Source organism: Drosophila arizonae, chromosome 2 (genome assembly GCF_054131065.1).
Source record: "Drosophila arizonae isolate 15081-1271.41 chromosome 2, UAZ_ARI_1.0, whole genome shotgun sequence".
NCBI classification, from domain to species: Eukaryota; Metazoa; Arthropoda; class Insecta; order Diptera; family Drosophilidae; genus Drosophila; species Drosophila arizonae.
In genome coordinates, this window is record NC_142922.1 from 22716351 (window position 1) to 22735549 (window position 19199).

General features: G+C 39.4%; 1 protein-coding gene across 10 annotated transcripts in view; it reads left to right on the plus strand.

The window, feature by feature from the left end:
* Positions 1-19199, plus strand: part of stumps (DBB domain-containing protein stumps) — a 41613-nt gene that overhangs the window by 9059 nt on the left and 13355 nt on the right. For 6 of the 10 annotated variants that reach the window (XM_018018981.2, XM_089463071.1, XM_089463069.1 and 3 more), the window contains exons 3-5: positions 13322-13557; positions 13710-13849; positions 14027-14268. In XM_018018981.2, the coding sequence (XP_017874470.1) occupies positions 13322-13557; positions 13710-13849; positions 14027-14268 (618 nt within the window). Of the gene's footprint in view, positions 1-11999; positions 12495-13321; positions 13558-13709; positions 13850-14026; positions 14269-14302; positions 19190-19199 lie in introns of those variants that run through there. The other 4 variants (XM_018018980.2, XM_089463073.1, XM_089463074.1 and 1 more) reach the window with 4 other exon arrangements.

Consider the following 19199-nt stretch of genomic DNA (forward strand, 5'->3'; position numbering starts at 1 on the left):
TTGGAACACATACTCGTGTATATCTCCGATTTATAAAGTGTTAAAATTTTCCCGATCCGCCCACTAGGGGCGTGGCAAATCGGAAAATGCATTTTCCGATATACCAGAAATCATGTTTGTTGAAGAGCTAGAAAGCTGAAACTTGGTATGTAGGTCCGCGTTGACCACCCAAGATCACGAGCTATGGCGGATATATCTACGCCCATTGGGGGCGTGGCAAATCGGATAAAACTGTATCTCCTAAAGTTGTAAACCTAGAATGCTGAAATTTTGCACGTCAGCTAATGGTATGATTCTATAAAGTCTGAAGATAAATTATAAGTCTACGCCCGTTGGGGGCGTGGCAAATCTGACCTGAAGATATAGTGATTTTTTAAATTCTCCTATATTTTGGACACTATTGATGGCAGAGACCTCAAATTTTGTATATATACTCGGACTGATCACCCAAGACCAAAAAGTTTCGAAAAATACCCTGTAATTTTCACATTTTTTTAGGGTAAGCATTCAAACTTTGCAGTTAGGGTAACGTTATCTCTTTCTAAAAACTGACCAAAAATGAGGTGTCTACGCCTAGTTGGTGCGTGGCAAATCGGAAAAACCTGTATATTCTACAGTATTAGAACGAAACTTAACTACTAAATTGTTGATGGGATGTGAATGAGTATTCCGCAGTCGGTAACGCCCGACTGCAACGTTCTTACTTGTTATTAAATATATTGCATATTTTAATAAGGATCTATTTCGATTTTTTTATATAGCTAAGGTCAGTAATGTTTTATTCCACAAATTAAAAAGAAAGTCTTTTTTAGTTAATAAATTTTCTTGAAATTATTAAAAAAGTATATTGCATATAGTATGTAGGTGTAGTATCGTATATAGATGATTAGTCTTATGTAAAAACGATTAATATGGATTCGCATTATGAAAAGTATTAAGAGAAAACCCAAAACTTGAGGGTCTCCTGAGTCCGATACACCTGTAATATGTTCCACTGCAAACATAGCTGTAATTAGTCACTCTAGGTCGCAGAGCGCATTCCCCCGCACGGCTTATCTAGTGCCTCAGCAAAGCGTGTCCAGTGCATGGCATAAACATGACAACTCGGTTCACGCCTCGACTTGAATTCGACACCAGATCGAGCGTCGAGGCCTTTGCACATTGCTGCTAATGAGTGTTTAACCCAGGGACAAAACTACTGTTAGAGTGCACAACAACTGCAGCATGTGCATTAGCAATTTCCCAGAACGCCAACGCATTTATCTTGGACAGAGCCAAGCCAACCCCTACGCCTACCCCTAGCCTTAATCGGAGTAGGAGCCACGTCAACGATTAGTCTGAGCAAACGTTGTGTTGCAGCCCACTGAAAATTTTGATCGAATTGAAAACAAAACAAAACAAACAATGGGCGTAGTTTAAACATGCAAAGATTGTGTACTAGGCACACCCTGGAGTGGAGACGCCAAATGCCACCTAAAGAATGGAGAGCAAGAGAAAGAACTGCAAACTGCGGCATTTTCCCAGCTCAACTCAACTGAGACGCCAGTTGTTTTGGCTCTTGCCTGGGAAAATAACAAATAAAAGTTCTCGATCTTTAAGTATCTGGGCGCTGTGGCACTTATCCAATAGATATGCAGCGCCCAGACGCTGCTGCAGACAAACGGCGATCGAGCTGAGACTGACTCAGTGTGCAGACGCCGCGCCGTGGCGGGGTCATTCATCAATTTGTGAACAACTGGCACCGCGATCAACAGTGCTGTAATAAGCTGTAATAATAATAATGACGATAATAATAATAATAAGAGAAATAATAATAACAATAATCATAAATAACAAATCAAAGCATCTAATTAGGCTGTGGCATGTTCCAGCGATTGTTATCGCATAGCCTGAACTGTGCGGCATTTCGCCCTCCAGCCCTCGCGCCCAGCTACCTAGGCCCAGCTTCCATGTCCAGCAGCCGCAGCAGCAGCAGCAGCCACTGCAGTTGCCACAGTTTTCTGTTATTTATATGTTGACTAAAATAAATAATCACAGCGCTGATATGGGAAATGGCGCAATTAAAACACAAAACTCGCGCGTCGCAGTCAGTCAGACATGCACACACACACACACAGAGAGAGAGAGAGAGAGTGAGAGAGAGAGTGAGAGAGAGAGAAAGAGAGAGATAGCTATAGCTATGCAGGCCTCATACATAGCTATAGCTGCAGCTAAAGAGATACAGCTACACACACACACACACACAGAGAAACTCTTGCATGAAGCCTCGCTCGACTAACCCTCGTCCATTCCGTTGTCCGTCTGCCAATCTTCCCGCTCTCTCCTTCCCTCTCTCTTTCTCTCTCTCTCTCTCGCACATCCTCTTTCTCTTATTTCTATAAATAGTTTGTTATTATTGTCGTTGATGCTATATAAAATCATTCATTAAATCCGCATTGACTTTCATTCATTCGCGATGTTTAATTGCATTCATTGCGTGGTCCAGTATTTTTATACAAATGTATATTTAGCATTAGCCATTCACAGTTGCGGCCTCTTAATTCATTCACAATAGCTAGTGTAATTATAAAGCAAAAAATGTCACTGAATTTTAATTCAAAGAAATTTAATTTGCTTTAATATTTTCTGATTTCTATTTAAAGCTAGACAATTGTTAAATTTAAGTTTTTGTATTTTATATCACAAATTTAAAATTTTTATTCTATATTACTGATAAGAAATTTTATTATTATTATTATTTTTTGATTCGTTTTTTAATGTAAAATTTTATAGAGTTTACTATTTCACTCATATCTTTTTTGCCAAACAAAATTATTCGAAAAATCTCTAAAACTTTTTGAAGTTTTTATAATGCCGAGTCAAAGTCAAGTCCTAAACCCTGGCTTTATTAAGAATGAAAATTACAAACATCTTGATTTATAGAAATACAAGCTTTAAAGCAGAATTTATAGTTATTAACATTTCCTATTGTAATATTTTGTGTTATAAGTACTTGCAAATATCTGACACAGACCAATGAAAGCCTATTGGTTGATATGAGGAATCTGAAAAAATAGGAATACTTTTCGATTGCAGTACCTATCATAGCTGAAACTGGCAATATTAATGGGAATGTTAAAGAGTAAAAATTAAAAATACATTAAGCTGTATGAGTGTATTCATAAATCCTATAATATCTAGATCAGCTCTTTATATAGTACATATGCATCAAAAGGCTATTTATATAAGTTGATAAATGCTCCTTTCCGAAAAAGCTGCTGATTAAATAAAAATTTATAAACAATCAGTGACGTAAATAATTAAAAATCCATACACAAACGTGAAAATTTCTCCCACCATTATTTTTGAGAAACGGAGATTATGGATATATATGAGTCGAATGATTCAACGTGCGCTGCTTGGCTCTGCGTAATATGCTCATTACACACTTAAAATAATAATTGAATGTTTTGTAAATATTTGCGTAAATTAATTGTTGCACGCACTTGGCGAGGTCTTTGTTTTGGAATGAGTGAGAAAGGACCAGGGGAGAGAGAGAGCAAGAGCGAGCGCGAGGCAATCAACAATTGGCAGCGGCCAGCGAACGATAAAGAAATCTATCAGAGAAAATGAATATGTGGCCCCAATTGGCTATGCAAAATCATCTGTCTCATTGCCAATGATGACGTCACAGCGATCATTTCGTTGGCTCTACGTCAATTTCCATGTCGTATACTTAATTGTTGAGGGGAACGAGTTCTTTAAGTGCATCAATTGTGAGAGTGTATGTGTGTGTGAGAGAGGCATAAAAGTCGTTAAATGCAATTGCTAATGTCTCAATTTCTGCTCTTCCCCGAAAAATTGGCAATTACTCTGCCTTGGCACTTAGTCCAAATAATATATGACCTGGCATAAATCAAGGCAAATCCCCTACCCAGACATAACTTCTAAAAATACCCTTAGACATTAGAGCGAGTCTCTCAGCGTGCGCTGCAAATGATTCTTCATAATTGAATTACACGGCCAGGGACAAGCGCGTAAACATTTTAATTATACACCTCATAATCATTTGCTAGAGTGGGCGTGGAATGCGGTTCTTGATACAGCGCAGCAGCAGCAGCAGAAGAGTTGACAGATCCTGGCTAGCTGACTGCGAACTTGATCAAATTTCTAAACTCAAATATGAAAACGAAACGATGCGTGTCGCATCTCCTAGTCTGCTGTGTGGGCAGGGCCCAGATCAACGACTCCTGCACCGGGCAGCAGTCAACACTTAGCCAGCAGCGGGTCGGCTAAATATTTATTTTGACAGCCATGTGGAAATGTCGCACATTGTGTCTGGCTGCAAATATATTTCTGCTAAAGTTCCTGAAGGGAAATTTTGTTGGAACCAAATTATTTTAGCTTAAAAATATTCAATGATACATATATATTTATAGGGAGCTTCTAATATGTAGACATATATGCATATAGTATATTCTATATTATATATTTTATAATATCTTATATCATATATTTTAATCGCAATGTCCTACATGTCCTCCATACATGTACAGCATATCTTATAATAACTTTTATCGTCATGTCCTATACATCTTACTTTCCAAATGGTTAAGAAGCTTTCTAAATCCAACACTTATAACATTTAGTTAAGGAATGTTTTTTAATATATTTAGACATATGTATTATAACATAATAGAAGATATATAGGATAATCATGGATGGGAATTACCTGTAGCTTAAAAATATTATTAAAAAAATTATAAAATATATCCATTTGGACAATGATTAAATTTGGTGACAAGTACAAAATGGCGTTAAAAAAGTCAGGTATTTAATCGTCATCAGCTGAAATATAAATACAAATTATTTTTTTTACTATTCGAGCTCCAATAAAATCATTCTATATACATCTTAAATCTACAAATGAAGCCCTTGCATACCTTTACCAAAGAAACTAAATGTAAAAACAAACTACATAAAGTCAACTACTATATAAAAACCCATGATAGTCTATATCTCTACGCAGCCGTAGCTGCTCTATGGAAGCACACAGCCGCAGCAAGTGTGCATGATAGCCAGCCTCCTGCTCTTGCCTCAGCTCATGTTACAAGTGCAGTCAAAGCTAAATAAATCAAATTTTGAAGTGTGATCTCTGCTGGAAGGAACGAAACGAGAAAAAATGGAGAAAAAAATAGAATGCGACGCTAAGTGCAAAGCGTAACAAGATCAACAACATCATTAGAAGCATCAACACTGAGAACTGTGGGACTGTGGCTCGCGATTGGGGGGTTTGTGTAATTAATGCGCCACTGATCCTCTGGGGTATGCCAATTGACATTTAACATCAACCTGTGGTAGCCCACAGCCCAGGCCGAGGGGAAGCTGAAGATGAAGCTGAGACTGCAGTTGGAGAATTCACATTTCACTTATGCACGTTTATAAAATTCATCACAAAACATTGTAAGCAACTGCGCAGAAAGTAATGTTCGCCCCCTTCCCTGAAATAGGCCCGAAAAAAAAATACTGTAGACACGCGCTCCACAGGGGACGCTGGCTGGAATTGGGGGCTCCATTTCTGTGTCGGGGATTTTCAAGCTTCTCGCTTGCTGCGTTTGCTTCTGCTGCTTCTTCTTCGTGTAGGTAGGTTTACACGGAAGACAACGCTGACGTTGTCTATTTTTTGTTGTTTTTGGTTAGTTTTTTCCTTTTTTTTTTGTTTTTTGTTTTCGTGTCATGTGCGCATTTCCATTAAGAAAATAATTAACATTTGTTTGTGGCCCGAGGCGAGGCCCCAGATGCAACGAGAGCAAAAGAGCGACTGGTCCAGGAATGAAATCTGTTGAGCAGATGTCTGGCGGCTGCTGTTGCTCGTCCAATGGCTGTGTGGCTAGTGCCCGAGTCCTGCTTGCATTGCATTCCAATGCATTTATGAATGCATTTTATGCATTTTCAAAACACCTATTGAACTACATCAATGGATCCGAGCATTGGGCAGATTTTATGCGCTGCACTTTAATGGAATGTGTTAAAAATCTAAGATATATCGATTTTATGCAGATGTTGGGGGAAGATTTCTACAAGTACAGTAAATACATTTATGCGTATCTGCCTTTCAGTCAATTAATTAGTCAATCAGACAGATTCACTGTCGATTTGTGCGATCAGTCATACTGTCAAATAGTCAGTCAATCACTCACTGAGCCTGTTAGCTATTCAATCATTCTAACTCAACAATACGGCCAACGACAGTCTGTCAATTAGTTGATTAATCAGTTAATAATTAGTAAGTCAGTCAGTCTGTCAAACAGTCAGTTTGGCTATCAATCAGTCAGTCTATCGCCCAGTTTGCCAATCTGTCAGTCATTATATCTTTATATCATTCAGATTTGATCGCTCTGGTTTGATCAGTCTGACAGTCAATCAGTCAGTCTGGCTGTGCATATGTCAGTCCTTCAGTCAGCTAGTCAGCTTGTCAATTAGTCAATCAAACAATCAGTATATTTAGTCAAATTTACAGCAAATCATTCAGTTATTTAGTCAGGGGCTTGTAAGTCAGTCAGTCATTAGTCATTATTAATCGGTTTGTCCATCAGTCAATCAATCAATTTGTCGATCCTATAATAATAACTAAGTCATATCGACAGCCAGTCAGTCAATCAATCATGCAGTCGCTTAGTCGATCAGTCCAATCAATCAGTCAATCAGTCAGTCTGTTAGTATGTCTATCAGTAAATCGGTCTTTTAGTATGTCTGTCAGTCAATTTAGTCTGGCTTATCAATCTGTCGGTCTTTTTAACAATCTGTCCTTGAGCAGTAAGTTAATCAGTCAGTCTGCCTAGTTGCTGGCCAGTCAGTCAAACAGTCACTCTGTGACTTACAGCGTGCAGCTTCGATTTGTATTTCTTATAAGGAAAATATCAAATAGAAAGTTTTCCATATCAAACTATTTATAAATGATTTGCTAGTCACGCTTACCCCGCTCAACCGATTTGGCATCATATCAACCACAACAATGGTCATAAATGTGTTTATTTGATTACTTTTCGGATGGCACTCAGTGACATCTAACAAGGCGTCACACACTCACACAGACACACAGACACGCTTGGTAACCGCCTACGCCTCTCGATCAGGTAGTAAAAATCACTTTCACACTTCTGTCTTTGAGAGAGAATCGCCTGCTTACCTTTCTCTCACACGCATCTCTCTTGGTTTATTACCATTTCCTCATCACATCCCTGATGCTAATGTTTTGGATTATGTGTGTTTGGGCATTTCCGCTGTAGAGTCTTCTCGAGTGGCCTTTGGAGGGCTACTTGGCATGGCTCACACGTGCTGAGTGAGCTGCGAGGTATTATTATTATTATTTTTATTGGTTTTATCCTTGGCCACATCCTGGCCGGCATGCCGCTTAGCATTTGCCAACTTGTTTTCCTTGCCAGCGATCCTTGAAGAGTTTCAATTTGGGTCTCCGCTCGATTTTTGTTTCTTTTTGAGTTCTTCGGGCAGTCCACTTCCGTAGCGCCGTATTAGACACGAAATATTTAAGCTATTTGCCTTCGGCTCTTGACGTTGTTGTTTTTATAGCGATTGTTGTTGGCAGCATCCGCTTGGGCTACTATTGCCCTGCAGTTCTTGCCGCGTGGGCGGAACTCGAGATGTATTTTAATGGCTTTCTCTGTTTGCGTATGGCCAACTAAAATAACACTTTCGAATGCACATTTTAATGATTTTTAAAGCATTCGACTTACGCTCTGTCCGTTTTATGAGCTACGTAAAAATAACTCAAAATTAATACCAGAAAAATACCAAACAATTGTCCCGTCTTCATCGTAAAACTGCAAACAAATGCATTTTCTCTATTCCATTTCCATTCCCATTTCCAGGGAACAACAACAGCCGTAGACAGGGTTTAGCTTTTATTTTCGATAATTTTTGTTTAGGGAAATTCAAAATGAAATATAATAATAATCATAATGCAGCTGCCCTCTCGCCCACGCTGCACATTGTGGACGTCGCCAAACTTCCGGGCCGTGAACGGTTTGGTTTCTTTAGGTTTTTCCTTTTGCCTTTGGGGTTAAATCATAAAAAAACGAAAATAATAAACAAAAATTTTCAATTGAACGTGAAGGAAAACTCGTAATGCGCATAAAATGATTCACAATATGAATAGCGGGGGTCTTCACATATCTTTGTGTGTGTGTTGGGGATGGTTCACTGTACAACCAGCTGGCCAACAACGCGGAATTCTAATGAAATTAGCTGTGTAAATATGAGCACGCTTTGCTGCTGTTCAACCTGGGCGAACCTGCGCCTACGAGAGAAATAATACAAAAAGAATAATAAATAATACATTGCGGTTAATTGCTCATATCGACTGGCTCGCTCCCCACTCGCTCTCGGCTCAGTGGGCAGTTCCTGAGGAAATGCTAGTCCGCGCAATGGATAGCCCAGCCGGTGCTACAGCTGCAACAATAAGCATTAGGAATTCTCCTTTTTGCATGCCAGTTGGCCAGTTGTTTTCCCCTTCTTCTTCTCCATATATGGAAGCACAAATTTAACCATACAAGTCAGTCATTAGTGCGTTTATTGCACAATAATAGCTTGTTCCAAGTACTTTAATATCTACTTAGATAGGCAATAACTACTTTATAATTGAAGTCCATAAAAATATAGGAATTGATGCAGTGTCTTTGATATGACTTCTCTGGTTGACCCATTGATCTAAGATGGAGAGAGAGAGAGAGAGAGAAAGAGAGAGAGAGAGATAAATAAAGAGAGAGAGAACTCCCTTGAAATGCGTCGAAGGTTTATCGATTTTGTGTATTCATATAGATGTTTGACTAAATTTAAAATAAAATTCATTATTATATGGGTGTATTATCCCTCTTCAAGACATTAACAAGTTAAGAGCTAAAATCTAAAACGTTTCTAGCATTGCTAAGCTTCCAGAGTTCAGCAAGCTCTCACGAAATCATAAAATTTCTATTTTCAGTTTAGGGTTTTGACTTCAAAAAGACAGGAAATTCAGTTTATGGGAGCTCCGATAGTCATAATAGACCCATCATAGTATATTTCTATAACTCTCTCCAAGGTTTCATAATTAACATATTATAGTATAACCATACAATGATTCTTACATATATGTACATACATATACATATACATACATATGTTCATATAGTAAATACTATCTTAAGCAGATCCTAAAAATAGAATGAGATAGGAATATGTGTAAATAAATCTATATCAAATAGAAATTTCCTCTGCTGGCTGAACGAGTCATATATGTTTTACCTTGAACGAGCGGTGGCTCATAATTAAAATCTGAGTTTATTTGATTCTTATGCAAGTTTATTATATCCTACTATGGGAGTAGTCGGAGTCGCTGAAGACTTCATCATTCTATTTGTGACTCAATGTCTCACTTTGGCTGCATTTGTTGCGCTGTCATAAAACATAGGTGAATCACTTCATAATATCAAACCAAAACTGACCCAAGAGAACTGTAACAACAATGAGAGAGGGAGAGAGAGAAAATGCACTAAGGAAAGTGATTAACCTGTCAACGCCATAGAGCAATCAGCGAGTGCTTCCAAATGTTGCCCCAAGGAGGAGTTGGCCATGCGGAAGGGTTGCTCTCGCTGCTCCAGTTTAGGTAGCCGTTGAGCGTCTACAGATTTACGACTAGAAACGAGGCCCATTGCCATATACATATGAATCGAACTGAACCGAACCGAACCGCACCGAGCCAGAGTCAAAGTGCGAGCAGGCGAAGACAACAACTTGACATTTATGTGCAGGCAAATGCAATTGTGTAAGTGCAAGTACTCGATGCACATTTCAAGATCATTTGCATCCACATGCCATGCGAGCAGGCGGCACACGTTTGCCACGCCAACTTACACACACACGCACACTCAGAGAGAGAGAGAGAGAAAGAGAGAGAGAGATGCATTTGCCCCTGGAGAGGCATTGCAACAATTTGAACAGAGTGCACACTCAAGCCTCGCAGCGCTCTTCGTCCGGGTTTCGACTTCCACATTTTATGAACTACGAAGTGTGCAATTTCTACGGCTGCCGACCGACTTTTTACGAGTTTTCCATCGGTCCCAATGTGCGTTGCATCTGCCACATTCGTTGGCCCAGTCCCAGTGGCAGTCGCAGTCCACTTCAGAAATTCCGCCGTCAGCCACATGGAGTCACTCTGGAGTCGTCTCTTTCGTTAATTATTCCACCACGGCATCTCCTATGAGGCAGTATGTTTCCAGTATATTCCCTGTCTCATGGACATTTTCAATGCGCCCGTCTAACACATTTTTAATGTGCATACCTCCGCTGCTGCTGGCCTTTGATGATGCTTCGTTTCTTTTTCCACTTCCCCCCCGAACTTTTCACTTACATTTACATCTATTTGCTCTGCTCTTTTGTCGTCTTTTTTCGCATTACGAGTTCGTATTATGGTTGTCTATTTTGGCCGAGAAGATTTTATTGATTACCATTTGGACTATGCGGGCCTGGCTAATAGCCCGCCGACAAATGTGCCAAATTGTTAGTTGAAGCAGGGAAGGAAGCGAGATGATTTACAGAGTAGAAATCAGAGAGTTTGGCTTGAATTTGACAGCATATGATAATAAAATATAATTAAATAAATATGAGTAAATTATTTGGAATAAATATTATAATACATTTAAGTCTTATCACTTTCATATAGGCTTTGTAGTTTATAATAAGTAAATAACATTTAATTTTTAAAAGTTTTATATAAACTCTTTAGTTTATAATAAATATTCTTAGTTCTTAGCTGAAATTTAAATTTAAATTCCCTAAAAATATTTTAAAAATAGATTTATAATAAAATACAATATTAAAAAATATATACATTTAAATAAAATATTTATATATTATTAAATGAACAAATATATTTATAATATTTTCTTTAAAAAAATAAAAATAAATAAATAAATAAAATATATTTAAAAAGATTTATAGTAAAATAAAATAAGAAAATACATATAACCATGAAATCAGAAATTAATTTATATTTTATCTATTTAGACAAGAATATATTTACAATCAATTTCTACTCACTTTTTCCTCAAAAACTCTCACTCTGCAGAGTTTCACTTGGAATGTGATAATATTTAAATACATATGTACATTTATATGTATATATATAAATTGAAAGGACTAATATCAGGTATAAGACCCAAGTGCGGCTACCTCGCTATAAACAGAGACGAATTTAAACTTTGACACTGATAAGACACGACTACCAAGAGGTACTTATGTATGTATATTGCATTAGTTGATGTTGTTGTCGTTATTGTTGTTGCTGTTATTGTTGCTTACCTCTTGCCTATCGGAACTCATCAAATATGCGCGACGAGCCCAAGACAAAACGTTCCTTGCATTTATGGGATGAGAATAGCTTGTGGATAGGGAATATGTTATAGCAGGGATGGCTGGGAAACGAAATCATGCACAAGAGACGACAGTATTTTGATCATGCGAAAAACGCACGCAAAAGAAAAACATGCGCAGGTACAACAACAACAGCAGTAACAATAACAATGTTGCTGGAAAAACGAGCTCGTCTCTTGTTGAGTTTTTCCTTACGCACTCGAGTGGCCAAGCAGAGGCAGCAACGGAGGCAGAGGCAGAGGCAGAGGCAGCAGCAGCGGCAGAGCTGTGTGTGTGGGTGCAATATGGTAACCATATTTAAACACTGATCCCGCATGCGTGTGTGCATGCGTGTGTGTGTGTTATAGTGCGTGCGAGGGAGAGTGAATGCTTCACTGCTGCACAGCCAGAAGAAGCGCGAGGCAAACATACATATGTACATATGTATGTATGTGCACAAAATAACCATAGTGAGGGATTCTCTATGGTAGCGGCTGCAGCAGCGACGCGTCGCTGGCGCTGACGTTGACGTTGAAGTGGACGTCGACGTCGACGTCAGACCGCTCAAGTGTTTTGTTCTCGTTGAAGTTTTAGAATTTATTCCGTTTCGGGAATTCAATGCAGACGCACGCGCAGCGCGTTGAGTAAATCAAAGCAGCTCCGACAACAACAACAACAACAACAACTTTGTGGCCGTTACAATTTGAATGTGTTTGGCGCGCTTTCGCAGTTAAATCAATCAAACAGACATTGCGCACAATTTGCATAGTGAAACCAAAAGGGTTTTGTTTTTATTATCTTATAATTTATCGTTTGCCATTTTTGGCATTGCATCGAACACTTTGTGCAGCTGTGTGTTGTGCGAGTGTGTGTGTGTGCGCGCTTTAAATCTCTTGGCGCGTGCGCATGCGCAGCCAGTGAAAGTGCTGCAAGCGAACTCTCTCGTCTCTGACAAACCGTTAAAATGCATCATAAATTGCATTTGTGAATTAGACAGCGAAATAATCGTGCTCAGATTGTTAAAGTTATCGAACGAACTGCCAGCGACTCGGCTTGATACGATCCCAAGATGTTTCTAACTATGGATAATACAAATGCCTTCTTCTCAGGTAAACATATGACATGAAAGTAGTCAATAGATGAATAGATTGATGGATGATATAGATGATTTAGATGAACAAATAAATTTAGTTAGATAAGTTGTAAAATGTAAGGTAGTTGGATACATATACATACATATATGCACATATGGGTACATCGATAGATAGTTATATTAGAGTGGTATTTGATGATCAAACGGTTAAGATTAAACAGATAGACAGTTGGATAGATATAGTTATTGAATATATAATAGTTCTATTTATTTTAGATAGATACATGTTTGTATATAATAATTAAGGATAAGTAGATGAATAAATTATAGATAGATAGATAGATAGATATGTAAAGATAAGAAATAAATGTATAAATCTATTCATAAAGATATTTTCATTTATGGGTAAATAAATAAATATTTTTATAATTATGAAAATATGTGCATAAGTTAAGTAAATTCAATTGTTTAAATTTTTATAATATTATAATAATTATATAATATAATAATTATATATTATATTACAAACATTAATTCGCTTTCCCAAAAAAAACCCTGAAGAAAAATTCCTTAAAGTGTTTGTTTAACAATCATTAATTTTATTTAACAAAATGTTCCTTATGTTTTATATTTAAGGCATTTTAAAATTTAATATATGATCATTTTTTTTAAATAATATTGTTTCTTTATTTTCCTACGATTTTTTTATGTTTTCGCTAAGTCTATGATTATATTAGATAAGTTTTACTCCTTACAAAAATACAATAATTATATAAATATATTTTAATATTATAAATCTATTTGAACTGACTTCAACTTTACCAATTCTTTTTGCACTTTCAGATAATCCGTGCTATTTCAATGACGCCAAATCGCCTCGCACGCCGGACTCGCAGTCTTCCGGCAGGGGCTTTTCGATATTTAAGCGCCGCAACTCGAAGGGCAGCAGTCCACGCCCCGCTCTGGTCGTCAATCCGGAACAGATGCGTCTCATCACATCGGCCAATCTGGATACGACGGCAACGATGGCCTTTGGCAGTCCGCGCGGCAGCTTCAACTCGCTGGGCGGTTTCTCACAAGTGAGTATAATTTTGTTCTTCTCTTTCTTGTTGCCCATAAAATTCCAATTTATCATGTCCGATCTGCACAACTTCCTGTTTGCCATTTGCCACGAACATAACAAGCATTTAGCATTTAGCATTTACCATTTACCATTTGCCACTCTCCACAGCAATCGTTTGAAATGCAGCCGCTGATGTATTGCCAGCGCTCGGCCGAATCATTTCGCGAACGGCTCGGCTCCTGCAATGAGACGCACAGCTCCCAGTGCCCCGGAGGCGGTGCCGAGCATGACGAGGTCTTTAACGCAAGGTGAGTTCGTGCTGCCTGTTGACAGGATGCAGCTGTTGACAGTTTGCCAAACAGTTCAAGCCGTCCCCCGGCCCGCCCCCAGCTCCCATCGCTAGCGCCCATCCCCTAGCCATTCATTAGCATTGACTGTGCTAATCGCGCGTACATCGCTCCTCTTTCATCTGCCCTCATCCACAGCAAGTCCCAGCGGCATCACACACTACCCAGCGGCGGCACACGTCGTCACTCCTTCGGCAACTGGGCACAGCAGCAACAACAACAACAGCAACAGCAGCAGCGACAATTCAACACATCCGGATCTACATGCACATCGCCATCGATTGGAGCCAGCTCCCCGGATGAGGTGCCCAGCATGTTGGCTCCGCGACCCCCACTGCTGTCGCCCAACAAATTTCGCGGCCCATCCTATCGCAGAAGAGGTGAGTGAACCAAATATTTACTAAAAAATATGAGCTTGCCAATGCAGTATATATAAATATTTACACCTGCCTTAAGGTAGATGACACAAGATCTGAAAAATCGGAAATGGCATAAAAGATTTTATATGTTTAGTTGGGCTTTGGCATAGTAAACCCTGAAATGAGCCGAGTTGGTGACTTTTATATAACCCATGACTAGAAAGTATAGACAAAGGCAGATATATCAATTATAGGGCTAGCTATTTTTACAGTAGCTTAACAGATATTACATCTTACATATAGCAAGAGCTCTGGTCTATTGAATTTCCCTAAGTTATATCTCTTCAATGTAAGTTACATTTAAATTTACTTAAATGGTTCGCTAACAAAGTGGGATACTAAATTTGATTCTAGAGTATAAATATATGCCCTATATTAACTACAGACCTCTATCAGTCCTTTGCTCAACCCCTACCTCTGATTGGATTCATCATTCATTCATTATATAAACCCGATATATATACAAATTCAGTTTAACTAACTCTAACACTTCTAGATATCATAAGCAAGTCTATAAATTCCGTTAGCACAGTGTGACAGCAGCTGTCCGTAGTGCTGCTAGAGCCTGCTAGGAAAGTCAAGTGCAATGCATTATGTATGTAGATATATGATACACATATGTATGTGCATATATTTAAATAAAAAACAGATTCCATTTGCTGGCCTCGTTTCACGTTCGCATTTTTGCACTTTGGCGGCTGTCAGCTTGATGGGGGCCGATCCCGAGAAACGCGCGCTCTGCCACTCGGTGCATCACGTTTGCATATTAAGCACAGCTCCCCCAACCACCACCTATGCCGCCTCCCGATATTTGCCTTTTGCCAGGCGCCACGGGTCTGTGGTCTCTGCCACTTTAACAACATTTAAATGTTTACGCAAGTGATAATTGTTGTCGTTGTTGTTGTTGCTAGTGGACAGTGTCGCCAGTGTGTCGCCAGAGTTGGGCTTTGTTTTGAGCCGTAATGAGCTGGGCACCATCTCAGCTGACGCTAGCTTCTGGCCCGGCCTGTCCCGGCCCGGCCCGGCCCAGCACTGGCTTGACATTGACAGTTGCTGTCGTCTCAGCGTGATGAATGCCACCGAAATGGGGAGCTGCATGCCTGATTGCCCCCTATTCAGGCCCCAAGCTCACGAATTTCCGATGACTCTGCGCAGTTACAGTCATAACTCGATGGATTATGAAATGCTCAGGACAATTTATTTATAGCCTGCCACTCGTATGCAACTTCAAGGCCCTGTAGTCACGGGGCAACATAGAGCCACTTGAGGGAATACTTGAGCATAATCTGAAAAGATTATCAACTCAATATTTAGGCTACTCTATAGGGCACTTGAATCTAATAGAGACAATGTAGATATGAATAATTCAGTCGAGTCTCAATAATTCGAAATGGCAAGAGATCAATTTTAATTTTCGATTTACACAGAAATTCAAGTTATCGACAATTATCGAGAACGAGTTTTTTCCAAGGGTTACAAGTAATCGAGACTCATCTGTAATCGGAGTAAAGTGTTACGGGCTCAGAATTTTCAAAAATTATTTAAATAGAATATTAAGATAATTTATATGTACATATATGTTGGGTTTTCCCTGAGTTCCTTGCCTTTAGTTGATTGTAGCTCTATGTATGAGTACTTCTATGTCAGCCTCTCTTTGACCCAATACGCAGCTTAGTTTGCTTTTGGCATTCGTTGTCATTTGCTGCATTTGCGCAGGCTAACTGCAAATTGGTTCTGATAGAGAAATTATGGCTTGGGCTGACCATTTGCGTCGTCGGCTGGACAATTGCAATTCCTATGCCACTTTGTCGCAATGAGCGCACGGCAATTGACACACTTTTTTTTTCATATTTTTAACACCTAAATTTATGGCGAAATTAGAAAAAACAAAAACAACAGCAAGTTTCCCCGCTGGCCTGTGCCATATTCAGGCAGTTCAAATACTAAAACGAGTTCATAATTTCTTTCAAATTGTGCAGCTATCAAATAGCAATATGCAAATTAGATAAACATAGCCGCAAGCTCTCTGTCTGTATGTGTGTGTGTGAGGCACACATTTCCGGCAAAGTGCGACTGCAGTTGCAATTGTCGGAATATGTTGACGCTGTGCAACATGGCGGATGCGCAACCTGCACGAAAAAGGCAAAAGGCAAATGGCAAGAGGCAAACAACAACAGCAGCAACAACAACAATGACAACAATTGACAAGAGTCAATAAACGAATCGCAGTGTTCCGCCCGCCCCAGTGGGTGTGGCAGCCATGACAAGCAGAAACATAAATTGAAAATGTGCACAATTGTCAATAAGCGAGCCGGCAGAGTCGAGTTGGCCAACAGGAACTTTGCATAATTGTTAGCCAGCCGCTGGGCATTGACTGTTTGGCCAACTGGCTGGGCGTGTGTTTGTTGTTCAAACGTGTTAATGGCACGGAAGCGTGAACTCCCCACATGCACTCAATACAAACAGTCAACTGTTTAGCATATGGCGCGTGCCAAGCAAACATTTGGCCAAATTTGGCCAGCATGCTTTTGGCCAATGCTGCATACGAAAACGAATACGAATACGACTACAAATACAAATACACGTACATCAAAGGCAAACGCAAACGTAAACAGACTTTTGGCAGGCAATGTGCCGCAGATCACTTTAATTACTGCTGCAGCAGGTAATTTGAGGTCAAACGTCAGAATGGCTATTGCAATGCGTTTGCACTTGTTTATGATTCAGTGGCGCACTCGATTCGATTCTCGGAACATCTGCTCAGCCGATTACAGCCGACACAAGCGAGCCGCCTCTGTGGCCGTTCGAGTTCAATACACTGGCTAGAGGTCGGCACAGTCTGCCTTGTGCACTGTGCATAACAAAGCAGAAGTTACCAAATACAAGTCCTATGGAAAGCGTCGTTGCTGATATTGAATTTCCTTGACCGAGCATATGCCATATCCAGCTACAGGCCCCAGCAGACCCAAAAGGCAGCCAACACCTGTTGCATTCATAAATATTATTATACCAAAGACATTTCGAATCTCAGCATATTTAATTTACATAATTTCGGGTCTGTGCGGAGGTCTGTCGAGGATAACACAGCATAACAAGCGTGCTTACATTTTGCTCACGTCCCAATCTGAAGTTTCCTTTTTGTTTATTTCACTTCTACTTCGTCTTCTTCTTCTTCTTTGTGTATTCCTCTGTGGCTGACTATTTTTAAATGTTTTCTCACATATGTGAGTGTGTTGTTGGCGACAGGCGCACAGTGGTGCAAGACTTATGCAAATTTTGTTTTGGATTCATGTAAAAATATCAAATAAAACGGAAGGAAACTTCTGTTTGTTTCTTGTTGGAAACATGTGAAGGGAAAAAAGTTGTGTTTCTATTATGGAAATATTCGAATTTTTATGGGGTACTGGTTATTGTATATACATAGGTACATATACAGCTCTCTTTCGCTTTATATGTGTCCGGTCCTTTGTTTCTCCATTAGCCTTTCTATATGTGTACGATATCTATGCTATATTGCTCTCTCTCTCTCCTTCTCTCTCTCTCTCTCTCTCTCTGTCTCTCTCGCTCTCTCTCTCTCACTCTCTCTCTCTCACTCTCTCTCTTTCTCTCTCTCTCTCGGTTGCTCATCTATTAATTTTTCTCGATGTCTCTATCTCTAATAGTATTATCCTCCACTCCCATCCATCATCTCCCTCTCGATCTTTCTGTTGCTTTTCTTCCTCTATATTCCTCTCTCACCGTCTGACAGATTCCCTCTCTAACTTTCCAGTGCCTTCTCTCTCTCCACTCTGGCTCTCTCTCTCTCAATCTCTCTTCCGCTTCCTCTCACTCAGTCTTTTTAAGCTACCTCATTATATCATGCTAAGAAAGACTGTTCTTAGTTTTCTTGAAGTTTTATATGAAAACCATTTGAGATTTGCGTACTTCCATAATGCTTGACGTCAATTTATATGCTGAGAAATACAATTATACATATACATATAAATATGTATATACATTTACATTATCTTTATATGATATCTTCCCTGGCACATTTAAATTTATTATATTTATAGCGACTGCCTGCTGCCCTTGTCTGCAGTTTTTGTCACTGTCATTTCAATCAAAATTTATATACATATACATATATATTTATTATATCTGACTGCGCTACTGTCTCCAATCCATTTGCAACTTTAGGCGATTCCTAACTGTTCTCGCTTGACGCATTTGGCTAGAGAATAACGCAACTGGCAACGAAATAAAAACAAAAACAAATGCAATAATGAAAATAAAGGAATAGCTCAACAGAAAAAAAAAAAAAAAAAACAATCAAATTGGCTCGGCAGCCCACTTAAAATGCCATAATTCCGTTTATAGCCTGGTTTGCAACTGGGATGCCAAGTCGCTGGCTTCCACTTAAAATGGACACTGTGTAAATTAAACGTCACGGGCACGTACAACAACAACAACAGCTTTGACTTTTATTATTTTATAATCTTTGCATTATTTATCGAGAGAGTGTGTGGATTACACAGAGAGAGAGAGAGAGTGTGTGTGTGTTGAGTGCGCCCTCTCTCTGACTTTGGCTCTCTTTCAACTACTTCGATTGCTCATTATTATTCTTGGCATTCAAATCGCTTTGAGCTGAGCTTGGCCGACAGCTTTAGCCAGCCACCGTCCGCCAGTTGAAGTTGAAGGACTGTCGCAACTTGACGTTCCGCATGCGCATTCAAAGTGAACTCAGAGCCAGAGCTACAAGTGTGTGACTGTGCGTGTGTGTGTGTGTATCTGTACGATGCACCTTTGAAGTGCATCTAGCTACGACAACCAATCGATATAGTTCACTCTCCAAAAATGTTGCTCAAAATTGAAGATATCGAAATGGAAACGTTCTGCTGCGGTGAGTACTT